General features: G+C 33.1%; 1 protein-coding gene across 2 annotated transcripts; it reads left to right on the top strand.

Annotated features, from left to right (window-relative positions):
• Positions 1-823: 823 nt before the first annotated feature.
• Positions 824-19293, top strand: LOC148601114 (uncharacterized). 2 transcript variants are annotated; one of them, XM_088555215.1, is made up of 3 exons: positions 824-974; positions 14539-15037; positions 17564-19293. In XM_088555215.1, the coding sequence occupies exons 2-3, from the start codon at positions 14563-14565 to the stop codon at positions 18211-18213; spliced, it is 1125 nt and encodes a 374-aa protein (XP_088411341.1). In that variant the 5' UTR covers positions 824-974; positions 14539-14562; the 3' UTR covers positions 18214-19293. The 2 variants fall into 2 exon arrangements, with proteins under 2 accessions (XP_088411341.1, XP_088411340.1); XM_088555214.1 differs by lacking the exon at positions 824-974 and adding an exon at positions 11831-11989.
• Positions 19294-20571: the final 1278 nt, after the last annotated feature.

The raw sequence follows: 20571 nt of genomic DNA on the forward strand, positions 1-20571 counted from the left end.
AATTAAAACATTATAATAATCAAAATTTGATGTTTGCTTTTACAAAACATGCAAAACACGTGTTTTAATGAATTACTGGCGGAATTGACGCTATTTTGTAAATACGTTCAGTAAATAACAGTCACCTACATAACACTATAGGTATAATTATATAAATGGACAAATATTGTTATGTTGAGTACGTGTGTAGAATACGTTTACGCAGCAATTCGTTGCAAATGGGAGCGATAAATATGGCATATTTCACAGATTGTTTTCTAACATATTCATAAGCACGTTCTAGTTATCACATAAACCGCACAAGCATTTTGATTTTGAAATGTAAGCATTTTTTTAAAAGACCCATTTATGAACAACATGAAATATGCCAGCATTCATTTCACAAGTAAATCTACAATTTTCTAAAAGTTACAAACATTCTTTTGTGTAGATGTAGCTCTTTTTTTTTGTGTGTGTTTTTGTTTGTTGTTTCTTTAGTCTTGTTTTTCTTTTAATGTTTTTTTTTTCAAATTGTATTGTATTCTGTTTTCTATAAAGTGTATGTGGGTCAACTCTGTTCCATATTTTAATTTTTGGTCATTCATGTCTTTGAATTGTGAACATGTTCAGATTAATGTGCTTTTCTCACGACTCACACAATTTTATATTGCCGATGTTCAGAACGGTACAGATTCATACAAGCGAATATAAACATTAATATCAATTGTCACTCGTCAATAAAGAAATTATTTAAAATGAAAGTTCCTATTCTGGTCTATATGACTCTAATTGAATTACGATTACGTGATTACTATCTGTGCTGCACACACCAATTGATATAGTTATATTTTTAGACCTATTTAGTTGATTGCTAGAGCTATGGAAATTCATAAACAAATAATGGCCTCCGTAAAAGTCAAGTGAATATTGTCTACTAGGGAAAACCGGTCAAGAACGCGTAATGCTCTAAGACTAACCTAAATGCTAATACAAAGGTAAGTAAGTTATTTTGTAGTTTTGTTTTGATAAAATCCGATCCGTTATTACAAGTTCAGTAGCACTCCAGTTAAGAACCATGCAAAATGTGATTCATGGGTGAAAAGCCTATATATTTTTATTTTTTATAATTTGCTTGAATTCCCATAGTAAACAGAAATAAACAATCGGTTTTTCTTATTACCTGTGTTCTTATGAGACAAAATATAGAGAATGTACTGTAGATTTCAAAACTAAGGGAGGTAAGTATGTAAATTACACTATAATACAATAGAAACTGTTTGATTTTCAAAATGAATTATTTCCTAAGAGCAGACAGATTGGAATGTATAATTACACATTTCATAATATAAACCCATAAAACAACTTAATTACAAAAATAAAAATATGTAGCCTTATTTTGTTGTATTACATTTTACAGATTTTGCATGATTCTTTCATTGACTGCTACTTACCTTGATAGCGAACTCATTTTGATACAGTAAAACCTGTCAACCGAACCCTAAATAATCCGAAGTCCCGTTTTAAAAGTCCCTTTAAACAAATGTAAATCTATTTGAATCTAAGCAAACTAACCTATTTTTAAACAAAACACATTTAAATGGGGCTCTGATTAAACAGTTTCCACTGTTCTTGGATGAGGCAAAATTGTGTGTCATTAAGTTATCTCAAATCATTCTTTAAACTTTTAAACTGTTACAAATATTTATATAGAAAAGTAATCAAGGGAACCAAGGTTATAGCGGTAATCAAAAGAATGTAATACAGGGACAAAGACCAGACATGGAAAACAGACATACACAACAAAGAACATAAAGTAACTAAAATCACACATACAAAGTAACAAAAGTAAATGAGCAACTCGGACTCCACTAAAACCTGGGAGCATGGACAAGGTGCACCGGTAGAGTAAGCGTCCTCTGCTTTTTTAGAAACACCCGCCGAGTTGCTCATAAAAAGTCAAGTCCGGGGTAGACAAACGAGGGAAGGAAAACTATGTCCCGTTGAATAAATCAGTTTTCATGGTTCTGATGGATACACCACGAGTTCATGATAACGATCATAAAACTTCTGTAATGATGACTTCAATCTTGTACCAACATAACCCTGTTTCAGAAGCCTATTTGTTAGAGTTCTAGCGCGATACAAAAAGTCTGTGTAGTTTCGGCAAGCTCTGGCATAACGTATGAGTTGTGATATGAACACTCCATCAGCAGGAGCCGAAGGAGACTTTAATTATACACAATCTTAATATTTCAGTAGGATTTTGTGATAAATAAATGATTACAGGGAACACAGTCCTCTAATAAGAGCACTATGTATGTTGTGAGTAGTGAAAATGAATGCTTTGCATTCCATAGCTGTTTAATGCATATGGTATATCAATGTAAAATAAGCTTCCGTCTTGTTCTTTCTTTTAGCATAACGTACATGTACGTGCTATATCGGATTTTAACAAAGTTTAAATTGCTAGTACGAAACCATGTCAAGAACATTTCAATGTACAATCTTTTACAGATTACAAAAAAATGCAACTGCAGTAATTAAGTAAAAATTCTCAACATAACTGAATAACCATTTACAAATTTCGATCAACTAATTCATAACATAATAAGGGGACGAGAATTTGATACTGTAAACTTTCCTTAGCTAAAATGTACTATGTATGCATGATGGTATACTGAGATTATTATGCCACACCAGTTACTAATGAAAGATGATAATAGTACCAGCTGGTATGTCGCGATTAAGAAAATACTACTTATGTACGCTCTGCCATTGCCTATGGAATTATTATATAATCTAATAAAAAAAAAGTTTGGAAAACTTTAGTCAACAAGAGTGTAAAGTGTGTATATTGGAACGATTGCTTCTTTACAAAATGCTGGAATTTTGAATCGACAACATGTTTGTCCAGTGTGGTGGACATGTTTTCCAACAAACGGTCTGTATTCCAATGGAAACAAATTGTGCTCCTTTACTTGTTGACCTATTCCGTCACTCTTATGAGGCTGACTCTATCGCTGATCTGATCCGGAAGAAAGAATACCAATTGGCTAGACCCTTCAATCTCAGTTTCCGCTATATAGATGACGTATTATCTTTAAACAATCCTAATTTCGGGGATTAAATACATCGTATCTACCCAAAAGAACTTGAGATAAAGGATACTACAGACACTGTGAAGTCATCCTAATATCTTGACCTACACTTAGAAATCGATGGTAAAGGAAAATTGTTGACCAAACTTTACGACAAACGTGATGACTTTTCATTCAAAATTGTCAACTTTCATTTCAACTGTGGCAACATCCCTTCAGCACCTGAGTATGGAGTGTTCATATCACAACTGCTACGTTATGCCAGAGCTTGCCGAAACTACAAAGACATTTTTGTTATCGCGCTAGAACTCTAACAAATAGGCTTCTTGAACAGGGTTATGTTGCTACAAGATTGAGGTCATCACAACAGAAGTTTTATGGTCGTCATCATGAACTCGTGGATCGTAATGGTGTATCCATCTGTACCATGAAAACTGATTTATTCAACGGGTGATAGTTTTCCGTTCCTCGTTTGTCTAACCCGGACTTGATTTTTTATGAGCAACTCGGCGGGTGTTTCTAAAAAAGCAGAAGACGCTTACTCTACCGGCGCATCTTGTCCATGCTCCCTGTTTTTAGTAGAGTCCGAGTTGCTCGTTTGCTTTTGTTACTTTGTATGTATGATTTTAGTTACTCTATGTTCTTTGTTGTGTATGTCTATTTTCCATTTCTGGTCTTTGTCCCTGTATTACATTCTTTTTATTACGCTATAACCTTGGTTCTCTAGATTACTCTTTCATTTATGTCAGACATGCAACAAATTATACACTTGTCGACTTCCCAGTGAGATGTTCCATAAGTCCTCAAAACGACGCTTTAAAAGAAACAGCACGAATAGAAATAACATTAAAGTTAGTTACTGGTTCCTATATTTTCCAGAAAGATCCTTGCAAATATAATAATGAACACTTAACTTGTAAATTATGTCATGTGGGAGGAGAGAATTTATTGTGAAATTCTAGAATTACTCTGAAATACATATATACATTGTATTTTATACTTTATTCGTCCTGAAGCTAGATTTCTTAAATCTGTGCCGACATGAAAAGGCGCATCTGTTGCTTGACTGCTCAGGTATATCGTTCCCTGTGAAGGTTGAGTCAAAAGTTCTGGTGGACTCGGAAACATTTATTAGGCTTTATTATACTTTGCTTCGCTCACAAATAGATACAGATCATTAGATATAAGGAAACTCAATCTTAAAAAAGATCTGGATTAAACTACGCCTAAATGAGTATAAATATGATTTACGGTGATCATATTCAAAACAAGGGTACATTCTATAATATAAGTATATATCTTTTATTTTTACCAATATGCCCCCATTTACATATTTAGTTTGCACGGTCATAACAATCTGAATCATAGTACATGATATAGCAATATGCTCATTGATAGACACAATAATGTCGATATTATTAAATATGTTACCTATACCAGATAAAGTGACATGTAATTATTTATATTGGTATGGATTACACTGTAAAATATGTACCTGTAACCCTATCAAATTGACAAAACTCTTGAATTGTCAAAACCGCTAGAGTATTTCTGCTTCAATAAACAGGAGGCTCCCAGGAGCCTAAATGGCTCACCTGATTAAGTTTGTGCCTTTCAAGGGCAATAACCCTAACTAAGAAGGAGTTGTCCGAAAATTTGGACTCCATTTGATTCATATCCATTGGAGACTTTTGTAAGCCTTGTAATAAGGATTATTTCAGCAATTGAAAGCTTTTGGCTAAACCTAACGGATTTGGAGATGTATGCAAAATCTGCTGTCTGACCCCTTTGTTCCATTTTTAGAAACGGCTGCCATGCTTTTCAACCGATCAATAATCCAAACAGTTATTTTGTTAAGGATATCCTATAAAACAAAAATGTCAACTTTCATTGAATTTTGTAGAATAGTTTCTGAGGAGAAGATTTTTTAAAGTAATAACACCAAAAACAGAAAAAAAACGTTAAAAAGGGCAATAACTCTAACATGGGTTAACAAATTTTCACCAAACTTTAACCACAGATAGATCTCATCATGCTGAATACTTTTACTCATGTCAGAATTTGGTTAAACCTAACCATTTTGGAGATATATGCAAAAATCTGCTGTTTGACCCCTATGTCGTATTTTTAGTAACGACGGCCATGTTTTCAAACAGATAAAAAAATCCAAAGGATTATTTTGTGCAGGATACCCTAAGGAACAATCACCTTGAATTTCATGCAAATCTATCCTGTAATTTCAGAGAAGAAGATGTTTGAAGAAATACTTAACGACGACGACGGCGGACGCCAAGTGATGGCAATAGCTCACCTGGCCTATGGCCAGGTGAGCTAAAAAGGCTTTTTTGCTATTAAAATAAATGAAAAAAATAATTATAATTTCCTTAAAAACCCATAGCTTTTTGTGGCAGGTCAGCATTTGCTAACCGGATTTGGGAATAAGTATGTCACGCATTCATCATAGTAAATTGTTTGAAACTTTACAGGCTAGGAAAATAACGATCACAAACAAAATCATGTTAAAAGAGTGAAAGCTGAAACAAAAACATGATTCATTCGTAAGATGAGTGATAATATGTAAATCTGAAATTTCCTGTTTAAAATTGTGTCGTTTTATTGCCCTATGGGAACTGAAATTAAACATGTATACTAGAAAATAAAATTTATACATAAAATCTTTAATATAAATGTTAGGAAGGCATTATATACAGTTTTTACATGCTATAAACAATATTTGTTTGTTCCAAATGAGGCAAATTTTAGCGGGGAATTGGTACAATTCTTTCACCTAAATGACCTTGAAGTTGTTAAAGTGTTATTTATTTTGGCTTATTATATAGCTAAGATCTATATAAATTTGTGATGTGCACAAACTTGTTTAAAGTACAGTTTTTGGGGAGGAAAATGCCATTTAACATGTAAAATGGAAGATAATAAGATAATCTGAAATTCCGTAACTTCCCCTTTTTAAGAAAAGTTAATTATTGTCACACCAAAACCATTTAAATTAAGCGTCTGGAATGAACAGATATGTTACGTACATCGATATATAAAACATAAGTGCCTACATTTGTTTTCATTTGGTGTTTATATTTTACAAATTATAGGCATTTTGGTTCAAGTTGAGGTAAATTTTTCGGGGTAGGAGTGGCAATTTTTTACGTAAATGGAGGTGAAATAGTTCAAATATTTATTACTTGGTCTGCATGGATAGCTAAAACACTATACTAATGTTTGTTTGTTGGGGTTTAACTCCGAGCAGTATTTTAGCTATATTCAGACGATGAACATGACATTGATGATAGAATGAACATGAAATGATGATGAAATGAAAAAGGGATGGGCCATAAGGACAATGGGGTCGACAAATTTTGATTACCAGTGAAAATAGGGAGAGATGGGTAGGATCAGGCAATTAAGCCTCCTGTGGCGGAGCCCTATGGTTCCTACTCTCCTTTCATTTCATCACGCATTCATCGTGCATCTAGTTAATTGTTTGAAACCTTACAAGTTGAGATAAATTTTTCCGGGGTAGGGGTGGCAATTTTTCACGTAAATGGAGTTGAAATAGTTCAAATATTTGTTATTTGGGCTGCATGGATAGCTAAAACACTATACTAATGTACTGTTTGATATAAAAGTAAGATTAAATTGCGGTATTTAAAAAAAAGAAAAAGACCAAAACGGATGAAGTAGAAGAAAATCTGAAATTTCTTCCTTACAACTGTATAAATTGTAACGCCAAAACAAAAAACTAAGCCCCTGAAATGAGCAGATATAATGGATACCTCAGTATCTTTATATGAAGGCAAAAAATAAGAGATAAACAGTGCTAGTATGCTCTGAATGAGTATTTTGATTTCTACTGAGACCTGTGCCTCTTTCTTTAAAAAAATACGTGCTTAATATCTGTAGTCGTAAATTATGACGTCATTGTAGATCAACATATTGACAAAATAATAGTCCATGGTATGGGAGGGCCCACCGTGCACATGTTGCTTTTTAGGTACCTTTATACCTCCCATTTCCGAATCAATTTATCGCCAAAGAATATTCTCGGATTCGTTTTTAGTATAAGCCTATATTTGTACCCCACTGATTCAAAAAGCAAAGATTTTTGTAGCTCAATTGTTTGAGCGGCTAGGTCATCCTCGGGCAGCATGTGTGATCGAACTGAACATATTAAGACATCATCATGTGGCCCAATAACTCAGCTTTACGATTGCACAATGAAAGTAAGTTGCAGTAACACTTAGGGTTTGGGGTAAAATGAAAAAAAATGTACCCCTACCCCAAAGAAAAATCGCTTAAATTGACATATATTTCCATGCCAAAACCACTGCAGTATTTATGCCTCAGTAAAAATGGCTAATTTGGTATTATCACAATTATTACTTCTGGCGATCTTTTGATGAATTTTGGCGATTTTCGTAGTCAGAATTTATCATAAAATGCAAAAAATTAGATTTTCAATTTTCCGTAAAAAATCATATAAATTCGACCTACAAATTATTGCTCAACTAACACATCTGAATTTTGGTATAATTCGATAGATAATTTAATTTTCTACATAAATGAACAACACAAAAACGAGTTTGCAGAAAGAATTTTCAAAAAATGTTAAAAATGTTACTCCTACCCCTAGGAAACTGGTCTCAGTATCAAACAGAATTCTCAATCACATTATGATACCCTAAAACTCATACTTAAGGCACTCGTAATTAAGATAAAGATGCACCCAACATACGTGATTAATTCAGGTGAGGTGTTTAGATGTTCTTTTTAGGGTTACAATCACTGTAAAATCAGAAGAAGGGGAATTTTCAGAACTTCAGAATTTCAACTAAAATGGATTTTGCCTCAACGAGGTATAAAATGTAGCCAACAAAATAAATATCAAAAATGCTTCAGATTATTTTTTGGTGACAAAAAAGATTCGGAAATAGGAGGTGTAAGGCTACCTGAAAGTCAATTTATTTTGTAGAAAGAGCTATGGTTTTCTAGTGTAGGGGTAATATTTTTTCCCACGAAAATTCGTAAAAGAAAATACGCTTTTCTTCCATTCTATCGAATGATACCTCATTGAAGCCGTTTCTGTCGAGCAATAAATTGTAGAATAAAATTTAAAAGATTTAAAAATCGTATTTTTAGCTTTTTTCAGTTATAAATTCTGACAATGAAATTGCCAAAAGCATCAAAAGAACCCATGAAGTATTAATGATAGTGGTTCTAAAGAAAAACTGCCAAATCAGCCTTTTTCACTGAAACATAAATACTGTAGGAGTCTTTACATAGGCAAATATATCATTGGGTAGGGGTACATATTTTACAGATAACTCAATAACTGTCAATGCATGTAACCAGACCTAATATGGTCGCATTGCACAGCTGAGATTATATATTAAATTTATTCTTATTTGAAGGTTCAAGATGAGTTAAACGCTCTAACAATAGAGTCTGAACAATCTTGATTTCCTTACGGTAAGAGTTTTAACAGCAACAGTCAATGTATTTTTCATACTTGTAGCACGATTTCATAAGTATCTATACATTCAATACACATAGGGTGGTTTTTTTTTTATTATCTATATAGGATGGCATGTCGATGTTATACACATGAATTTCCATCTTGATAGGGATGTTCTGTTCAGACTATATATTTTTTTTCAAAATGTGTAAATATTCTTGTCCAGTGACGATTATTCGATCCTCTTTCCGTTTCTATACTTGATGTTTTAATTTTTAATCCTATGAATCACATGTGGGAAAACTTATTTTTCGTATCATTTTCAATAACAAATAAAATAACAAAATGATGATGTTCATTAGTCGGTAATAATGTGTTTGATTTGCCTTGTCAAAAAACACAAACAAGAAAAAAAAAAACGACAGCAAAACTATAATTTGTATAGCGTACTCCCTCAAATGTAAAATAGTCCAAGTTAAATTATATAATTAAATTAAAGGAATGATAATCACAATAAAACATTTTTTTTCTTAAGTGTCAGTCTCTGTAGGAATCAGGCAGTGGAAAAAAAACATTGTATGCAAAAGTGTTTAGTTTCATTATTTGGATAATCAGAATCAAGGATAAAAGAAAAGATTTTCCATTTCATTTTGGCAAACTGAGACATGAACATGTCAAAAACCTCATTTTAACATTTTCCATTTCATTTTGGCAAACTGAGACATGAACATGTCAAAAACCTCATTTTAACATGCTCCTGGAAAATGTCTGAGCAGAACCAGTAATGCACATATCAAATGGTGGTCTTTTTAAATGGAGAACACATTCCTGAATGAACTAGTAATCAAGAGAACAAAGGTAATAGCGGTAATGAAAAGAATATAATCCAGGGACAAAGACCACCCATGGAAAACAGACACACACAATAAAGAACAGAAACAAAACCCAAAATAATACATACAAAGTAACAAAAGTAAATGAGCAACTCGGACTCCACTAAAACGTTCTCAGCTTTTTTGAAACACCCACCGAGTTGCTCATAAAAAGTCAAGTCCAGGGTAGACGAAAGAAGGGAAGGAAAACTATAACACATCGAACAAATCAGTTTTCTTGATGCCGATGGATACACCGTAACGATTTACGAGTTCACGATGACGACCATAAAACTTCTAGATCTGTAGTGATGACTTAAATCTTGTAACAATATAACCCTGTTTCAGAAGCCTAATTGTAGGAAGTCTAGCGCGATACAAAATAGTGCGCAGTTACAGCAAGCTCTGGAATAACGTATGAGAAGTCTAGCGCGATGAAATAGTCCCTGTTTTGCGGCGCATACACACAATCAATTCTGATGGAAGTACCCCCACCACACGGGATAACAATAGGCGCACAAGAAAACATCTTACGCAACCGGAGTCCTAATTAAGAAGTTACATAATTTGTAACCGAACTGCAACCCAGTCTGCAGCTGTCGAATATTGATTCAGTAGTTCGAGAATGGCGCGATACGATGTAGGTTAAAATTGTTGACATGACCTTGTAAAGTTGACCCTTGGCCAAAATATATTAAAATACATTATAAATATTTAAAGGATTAGCTTATAAGATTGCGCCTGACCAATTTTAGACTTTTATCCTTGAAATGTCACGAAATATGGGATACACACATGATTGTTATATATAGTTAAAATTTTTCTCCTATTATTGGCCTTCATTTTATCTTTGAAGTCTCTAAAATTCTGTTGCAGCTTGGTAAACAAATGGTTATGTTTGTGACAAGAGTAAATATTTTAAAAGAGTTATCAAGGGAACCAAGGTTATAGCGGTAATCAAAAGAATGTAATCCAGGGACAAAGACCAGACATGGAAAACAGACATGCACAACAAAGATTATAAAGTAACTAAAACCATACAAAGTAACAAAAGCAAATGAGCAACTCGGACTCGACTAAACACTGGGAGCATGGACCAGGTGCACCGGTATGGTAAGCGTCCTCTGCTTTTCTGGAAACACCCGCCGAGTTGCTCATAAAAAGTCAAGTCCGGGGTAGATAACCTATGAATAAATCAGTTTTGATGGTGAAATTATATTGTCAGATCGTTGGGTTTTTTGACATGCATGTTTCCGACTTTCCCCATTTTACCTGATTCTTACAAATAAACTTACACTTAAACGTGGATTAACGTTTACAATTACATGTATATAGTTGTCCTTGCCTACTACACAACAATCTTGATTTTTTGGTGCCAATAATCAAACGATTACTACCATTTTTTTTTCCAAAGTACGTTTTGTTTTGTTGATATACTGGACATGCAGGATGTAAGCATGAAAATGACAACCCATTAAAACATGAACAATGATGAAAGAAATAATAAAGAAATTATTGGTATCATCATGAGTTGAAGTAGCCCCGTACCATGGTATATGTCAATTCGATAACGGTCAAATAAAGAAAAAACGCCCACAATTAAAACATTATAATAATCAAACTTTGATGATTTTTTTTACAAAACATGCAAAACACGTGTTGTAGTAAATTAGTGGCGGAATTGACGCTATTTTGTAAATACGTTCAGTATATAGCAGTCACCTACATAACACTATAGTATCGTTATAGAAAATGGACAAATATTCTTATGTAGAGTACGTGTGTAGAATACGTTAAAATGTTCGTTGAAAATGGGAGCGATAAAGATGGCATATTTCACAGATTGTTTTCTAACATATTCATAAGCACGTTCTAGTTATCACATATACCGCACAAGCATTTTGATTTTGAAATGTAAGCATTTTTTAAAAGATCCATTTATGAACATGAACTATGCGAGCATTCATTTTACATATAAATCTACAATTTTCTAATAGTTACAAACATACGCTGTGTAGATGTACCTCTTTTTCTTTATTGTGTTTTTGGTTTTTTTTTTCAGTCTTGTTTTTCTTTTAATATTTTTTTTTCAAATTGTATTTTATTCTGTTTTCTGTAAAGTATATGTGGGTCAACTCTGTTCCATGTTTAAATTTTTGGTCATGCATGTCTTTGAATTGTGAATTAAACAATGTTCAGATTAATGTGCTTTTCTCACGTCTCACACTATTTTCTATTGCCAGTGTTCAGAACGGTACAGATTCATACAAGCGAATATAAACATTAATATCAATTGTCACTCGTAAAGAAAAAAAAATTACTAAAGACGAAAGTTCCTATTCTGGTCCATATGACTCTGATTGAATTACGATCACGTGATATATATCTTTGTGTTGTTGCGACACGCATGCTGCACACACCAAGTGATATAGTTCTATTTTTAGACCTAATTAATTGATTGCTAGAGTTATGGACAAGAACACGTAATGCTATATATATGACTATATATATATATATATATCTAAATGGTTTTATTTAGTACAGTATGATTGACCACAATTGCTAATACAAAGGTAGGCACGTTATTTTGTAGTTTTGTTTGATAAAATTCGATCCGTTATTACATGTTCAGTAGCACTCTAGTGAAGATTCATGCAAAATGTTATATTTTGCTTGAATTTCCATAGTAAACAGAAACAAACATTCGTTTTTTTCTTATTACATGTGTTCTTAGGAGGTAAAAATTATAATGTACAGAAGATTTCAAAATTAAGGGAGATAACTCAGTACATGACACTAAACTGTTGGATTTTTAAAGTGAATTATTTCCTAAGAGCAGACAGATTGGAATGAATAATTACACATTTCATAATAAAGACCCATAAAACAACTTAATTACAAAAATAAAAATATGTCGCCTTTTTTGGTGAATCACATTTTACAGATTTGGCATGATTCTTTCATAGACTGTTAGTTAACTAGGTACCAAACTCATTTTGATACAGTAAAACCTGTCAACCGAACCCTAAATAATCCAAGTACCGTTTTAAAAGTCTCTTTAAGTAAATGTAAATGTATTTTGAATTTAAGCAAACTAACCTTTGTTTAAACAGAACACATTTAAATGGGGCTCTGCTTAAATACTTTTCACTGTACTTGGGTGAGGTAAAATTGTGTGTCAATAAATTATCTCAAATCATTCTTTAAACTTTTAAACTGTTACAATGATATAGAAGGATTATACACAATTTTAATATATCAGTAGGATTTTGTGATAAATAAATGATTACAGGACCACAGTCATCTTATAAGAGCACTATGAATATTGCGTGGTGAAAATTTATGCATTGCAATCCATAGCTGTTTCGTGTATATGGTATATCAATGTGAAATAAGCTTCCTTCGTTTTCTTTCTTTTAGTATGACGTACATGTACTTGCTATACCGCATTTTAACCAAATTAAAATTGCTAGTACGAGACCATAATTTAAATTCAAGTACATTTCAACGTACTTTTTGTTACAGATTACGAAAAATACAACTGCAGTAATTAAGTAAAAATTCTCAACATAACTGAATGACCGTTTACAAATTTCTATCAACTAATTCATAACATAATAAGGGGACGACTATATGATACTATAAACTTCCCTTAGCTAAAATGTAGTGTGTATATATGAGGGTATTCTATTATGTATCAACTAAGATTAACATGCCACACCAGTTACTAATGAAAGATGATAATAGTACCAGCTGGTTTGTCGCGATAAAGAAAATACTACTTATGTACGCTTTGCCATTGCCTATGTAATTACTGTATAATTAAATTAAAAAAAACAACGTTTGGAAAACTTTAGTCAACAAGAGTGTAAAAGTGTATTACACCGATTGGTTAATTAATTTATGTTGGACATACAACAAATTAAACTCTTGTCGACTTTCCAGGGAGAAGTTCCATAAGTCCTCAAAACGACGCTTTAAAAGAAACTGCACGAATAGCAATAACATTAAAGTTAGTTACTGGTTCCTATATTTTCCAGAAAGATCCTTGCAAATATAACAATGAACACATAACTTGTAAATTATGCCATGTGGGAGGAACGAATTTATTGCGAAATTCTAGAATTACTCTTAAATACATACATACATTGTATTATATACTTTATTCGTCAAGTCCTGAAGCCAGATTTCTTAAATCTGTGCCGACACGAAAAGGAATCTGTTGCTTGAATGTTCAGGTATTTCCTTAACTGTGAAGGTTGAGTTAAAAGTTCTGGTGGACTCATTTATTAGGCTCTATTATACTTTGCTTTACTCACAAATAGATACAGGCCATTAGATATAAAGAAACTCAATAGTAAAAAAGGTCTGGAATAAACTACGCCTAAATGAGTATAAATATGATTTACGGTGATCATATTCAAAGCAAGGGTACATTCTGTAATAAAAGTATATATCTTTTATTTTTACTAATATGCTCCTATTTACATATTTAGTTTAGATGATCATAACAATCTCAATCATAATACATGATGATATGCTCATTGATAGACATAATAATGCCAATTTTGTAAAATATGTTACCTATACCAGTTAAAGTGACATGTAAATATTTATGCTGGTATGGATGGCCCAACATGTATAAAGCAGATGCCAGTCATTTTAATGGTATCATCAAAGATCAAGCTTGTATTGTTTTAGAAGTCTATAATATATACAATATATCTCCTGCACTTGATATATCCGAAATTTACATTGATACTTTGTTTATATTAATATTCCTTAAATAGAAAATGAAAACAAAATGGGCTGTGATAATGAAAAGGAAATTTGCGAACATGTAAATGTTTTAAACCTGATAAATCTACCAATCTTCCACCTCAATATCAAATGGCCGTCCTTTACGTACGTTTATCAACAGATAAAAAAACCGTCTATATTCATGTACAAAAACTTCTATTAATAAAAATTATCAAATCCAACTTGTATGTGTGACTATCTGCACCTTAAAATTGTTTGTTCATGGCATTTAGATAGTGTTACATAATACTTCATTTCGAGTGTAAATACCTGTACAATTTATTAGTTAAATCAGTCATATATTTCACAATCCCTTTTTCAGAGGAAATTTGAAGTACTTGAATATATGATGGAGGTTGATGATATCAAATACGACGGGGATGGAAAATTCTCCATAAAGCCAGTGACATTACCTATTGACAAGGAATATCACATTTTCATATCTTACAAATCAGTGTCACCGGACAGAGAAACCGCCTTAAAGATTGACAAATTGCTTGCTGATGACGGATACAGGTGTTGCCTTCACGAAAGAGATTTTTTGCCTGGGGATGCAATAGTCAATAATATCACTAAAAACATTGAACGATCGGTTAAAGTCGTTTTCCTTCTTTCTGAAAATTCTGCAAGCAGTGAGTGGTGCCAGTTTGAGTTCAGTGTTACTGAGACACACCATATACAAAACAAAGGATATATACCCATCATTTTGAAGCTGGACGATTGTGATGTACCAGACATAATGAGAAAATATACTTATCTGAATATAGAAAGGGCCTCCGATTGGGATGTCAGACTTAAAAAGGCAATCAACAGTACAACTGGTAAATCTTAGATATAATATACATATACTATTGAAGCACAGGTATAGTCAAAGTGAGTTGCTATCATTTTATGTTCGCCTTTTCATAAAGACTTTGCTCTTAAGTGTAAGTATGTGTAGGAATCAAGCAAAATGGGAAAAATCAGAAACATGCATGTCAAAAACCTACAGATCTGACACTCAATTGTGCTTTCTTTTATTTTGAAAAAAAAAAACATTATTTGATTTCTGCATTACTGGATCACTCAGATTTTTTTCAATAGAATGTTAAAATGGGGTTCTTGACACAGTTATCTGCCCTTTAGATGTTCTGTGCATTTCAAAGAAATTTTAATTCAATGCACCAACATGATATGAAAAATATTGTCTTTTCTCTTCGATTCTGATAGTGCAAATAATCAAATTAAACTTTCAAAATGCTGTTTTTATACCATCTTTTACCCACTGCTTAATTCTTACAGGGACTGACACTCAATTGTATAATGATAGTTTTATGTCTTGATCTCGTACCATCCGTATTACTAAATAACTAGAATTTTCTCAAAAGATGGCATATTGTGTCTGAAATATATATTATTGACACAAAGTATTCCTATTTTCCCAAACCGTTGACCCATTCTGACTGCAAAAATTAGTTACTGCGAGTTTACCTCACACACACACAAACACCAAAGAAACCAAACAGTTTAGAGGTAATTCAACTTTTATTAGAAGATTTAACATTTTCTTACTGTCTATCTAAATTTTACTCTTTATCATTTGTCGATCTATTCTGAGAATCCATCGTCGCTATGAGGACTTGCCAACATCCACGGTCATGACATTTACTAACTGATGTGGCATAAACAAGTAATTCGTGCTTTAAAAATCACTGTGATACATTTCTTGTTCACACTATCATGCTTTCAAGGCTATGTGTTCTACATTTCCCAATTACCAATAGTATTCCTGACTTTAGTATATTACTCCTGCTACGATTGTATGTGCACTACTACTATACCCCGTTCCGTTTGAAGGCTTGAAGTATACAGTGATCTGCTGCTCTTTCGTCCGTCAGTTCCTCCTTCTAAGTATCTATTTACAACCCATCCGAAGTCACTGAAAAGAAAATGCAATAAAACTTACATATTTTCTTAATCAGATAATGCAATTGTGTGTCTCCTATCTTGATAAAACACATAGTGTTTTGGAGAGGTGGATAGATCGCCTAGTTAATTTTGCCAACATGCAGTTCCTTCTAAAAAAAAATGATTTGTTAAACGTGCAATAGTTTACCTTTCCTCCTTCGTCTACCCAGGACTTGACTTTTTATGAGCAACTCGGTGGGTGCTCCTGGTCAATACTCCCACTTTTCAGTGAAGTCCGAGTTATTCATTTACTTTTGTTACTTTGTATGTATCATTTTAGTCCAAATATACAGACGAAGATGTTTTCAAAATGCTGGAGTTTTTATATCGACAACGTATTTGTCCAGTGTGGTGGACGCGTTTTTCAATAAACAGTCAGCATTCCAAAGGGAACAAATTGTGCTCCTCTACTTGCTGACCTATACCTTCAGTCTTATGAGACTGACTTTATATCTTATCTGATCAGAAAGAAGGAAAATCGTTAAGCTAGAACCTTTAATCTCAGTGTCCGCTATAAAGATGGCATGTTATCGTTTAGTTTCGGGGACTTGATACATCGCATCTTCTTCAAAGAACTTGAGATAAAGGATTCTACAATCACTGTGAAGTCAGTCTCATATCTTGACCTACACTTAGAGATCAGATCGATGCTAAGGAAAACTATTGACCAAACTTCATGACAAACGTGATGACGGTTCATTCAGAATTTCCTTAAATCTGGGGCAACATCCCTTCTGGACATGCGTATGGAGTTTTCATATCACAACTCATAAGTTACATCAGAGCTTGTCGTAATTACGCCGACTTTTTGTATCGCGCTAGACTTCTCACCATTGCCACTCTGGAACAGGGTTATGTTGCTACAAGATTGAAATCATCACTACAGAAGTTTTATGGCTGTCCTCATGAACTCGTGGATCGTTACGGTGTATTCATATGCACCATGAAAACAGATTTGTTCAACGTGTCATAGTTTTCCTTTCCTCTTTCGTCTACCCCGGACTTGACTTTTTATGAGTAAATCGCCGAGTGTTTCTAGAAAAGCAGAGGACGCATACCCTACTGGTGCACCTGGTCCATGCACTCTGTTTTAAGTGGAGTCCTAGTTGCTCATTTACTTTGGTTACTTTGTATGTACTATTTTAGTTACTCTATGTTTTGTTGTGTTTGCCTGTTTTCCATGTCTGACCTTTCTCCATGGATTACATTCTTTTCATTTCCACTAGAATCTTGGTTCCTTTGTTCCTTTGATTACTCTTTTTAGGAAAAGATAGGTAGTGGTCCCTCTGTGAGCTTAAACTATATGCAGTCTTTCTAGTTTCTGGTGGGAAAAGATAACCAATGGTTCTTCTGTCCATTGCCTATGACTCTTTTGCAAGTTTCTTGATTTTATATTTCAGATCGCCTTATCTCAAATAGAAGGAACATAAAGTTTGTAGCTGTTCCCTGTATTGACTACAACAGAAACAAGATTCACGATATAAACAAGTGTAGATACCCACACGTGTGTGCAAAATACATCGTAAGTGATGAGTCATGTGACGGCAGTTGTGGGAAGAATCACAACCTTGTAACAGATCAGTCACGTGAAATTCTTGTTGATCTTGGGTTTGTAACTGAAGGACATGACAACTCGCTCTTGAAAAAGTATAGGTATGAATGCAAGCAAAAATTAGCGTCGATGGCTAATAATGTTGTTACAGGACCTTGTTGCTATTATAATCACACAGGTTGTTTACTTGGTGATTTTCATTGTCCATTCACTCACATTTGCAAAAACTGGTTTCTTGGAAAGTGCAACGCTAGAACTTGTAGACTTTCGCACGACATTTTAGAACCTCATACTAAGCGATTGCTTGAAATATTCCAAGTCAACATTAACCAGTCTGATTACGCAATATTGGATGAGTACAGATTTAAATATCCACACAAGAATTTTTTGCATTCGACTACGACAAAGACAAAGTTCTTAAAAGAAAACTGGCTTTTTGTTTGTGGTGTTTTAGTAGCAGTGATAGGAGTTACTGTGGTAATTGCTAAAGCATTTTGAGTATTACATAAAAGGACGCACAAAAAGAAGTAAAACAATTACAAACGGGGCTTGTTTTTTTACTGTTTCTGTTATACAGCGATGCAAGCAATTAGAATTAAAACGTTTGATCAGTGCTTGTGTATTTTTTCCGATAAAGACAAAGCAGTTCGTCCTGCCCCGAACATTAAATAAACAGGTATACAAGTAAATGCATAATTTTATAAATGCTTGATTAATTCATATTACTGTAATGTTCTCAATTACAATTTTAATATTTTTCCCTTGTCCCAATAGGTATTGTTTAGTTATATTTTCATTGGTTATATCTAACATTTGATATATTTAGATGTTCTAATAATTAACCTATTCCTATGTCCTATTTCATGACCCTAGGGTACGCTTGATTTCTATTTTGGATATTGTACTTTTACTTTCATTTTTGAGTCATTTCCTGTTTCCGGGTTTGAGATTACATGTGAACCACGTAAGTCAGAGCATTGAACCAATGCGTTTTCCATCGAGATTATGAGTCAATCTTTTCATGACAGACCACTATGTAAGTCTTATTATTATCTTTAATGCTTATATTTTATAGTTGCATACATATTTTTGATGGGAAAAGAGAAATTAATGATATTTTTTACACAATTGGCACACATGTTTTCTTACATTTTGCCTAGATAAGCCATGCCTTTATAGTTTATGATAGGTATTTTGAGTTGTTTTCATTCCACTTGCAGTATTAATGATATTGTGACGTAAAATATGATATATCATAATTATTTATGCATCCCACATTCCCTTCACCAGTTTTGAGATATTTTGAGATACTTTGAGGGGGAGACTTTCCTTTTTGAAAAATTGATCTTACCCCTGCATCATAAAAGGAGATAATTCAAGTTTATTTCATAACACTTTTCTTTAAAATATTATGTGATGTATTATTTGTTATCTGTATTTTGATTCTGATAAATATCTTTGATATTTTGAATGTATGATAATTTTGATTGGACAATTATTTAGGAAAATCCTTTTTTGTATATTTTCAGCTTTTTACCACACACTATGTGCATTCATCAAATAAAAGTGAACTTCAAATGTTTTTTTGATTGAGGCCCATAGATGGTTATCTATCTGTCTGTACCCGTCTGGCTACGAGGCGGAATAATTACATACACTGTTCTGTTATGGAGGAAATGTGGTTTTAGAAAACCGGGGCTGAAGCGCTTGAACGAAGTAATACCACACACTACCATTTCAAATATTTCCTATAGTGCGCACGTGTTGTTGAATATTCGCGAGCACTCACAAAATCTGAAAAAATAGCTCTGTAGGGTACTAATACACAGACTAAGCAAGTGAGTAATATTTATTCAGTGTAAGTATTTGCAAGAATCAGGCAAAATGGGAAAATTCAGAAACATGCATGTCATAACCTCACCTATCCGACAAAATAATTTCACTCACGGGTGCTTTCTCTATTCCAAAAGACCATTTTATTTTATCTCTGCAAAATTGGATTTGAAATTCGTTTATAGAATGTAAGAAAAATGAGGTTTTTGACAGTTATCTGCCTGGGAAATGTTCATTTTCAGTGCATTTCAATGAAATTGTAATTTAATTGTCCAGCATGATATGGAAAAATCAAAGTTGTTTTCCTTGATTTTGATGATGCAAATAGTCAAATTACAAAATGATGGGTATTTCATACCATGTTTCACCTACTGCCTGATTCTTACGGGGAAAGATATTTAAACAAGTAAGACATTCTAGCGTTTTCAGATTTGTTATTCATTATTAATCTTCTAGCATTGATTTATAAATATTTTCATCGTTACTCGAACAGTTCAAAACTTAGTCTAAATTGTATGGACCGTTTAATGGCTTCAAATTAAATTAACAATTTATGATGTTTCGGCGAAACATGCAAAGACCGCGAGAAAATTTATAACAAAAATTTACACTAATACCGTAATACTATCATAATTTCATATGAAAAGGGTACAATACACTCATCCACAAATGAATATCTAACGAAAATAATAACTTAAAATATGCATATAATGAAGAATAAGTCTTTGATAAAGTCAGACAAAATGGGAAAAGTTTGAAACATGTAAGTAAAAATATAGTTTCAATCAAAGAAATTGTTTTCTATTTGAAACGATCATTTTGATTGCTGCACTACTGCGTAATTAGTACTTGTTCAAAAGAACTTCAGAAAATTGGGCTTTTTGAGAGTGTTTCGTGACCTTGAAATGTTCATTTGCAGAGCATTTTAATGACATTTCAATTCATTTTGATGAAATAAGAAAAATGGCGTCTTTCTTTTTGGTGGTGGTACAAATTATCAAATTACAGTGTCAAATTGATGGT

The sequence above is a fragment of the Perna viridis genome, chromosome 12 (assembly GCF_037379345.1).
Source record: "Perna viridis isolate PV_CMFRI_1.1 ecotype Kerala chromosome 12, ASM3737934v1, whole genome shotgun sequence".
NCBI classification, from domain to species: domain Eukaryota; kingdom Metazoa; phylum Mollusca; class Bivalvia; order Mytilida; family Mytilidae; genus Perna; species Perna viridis.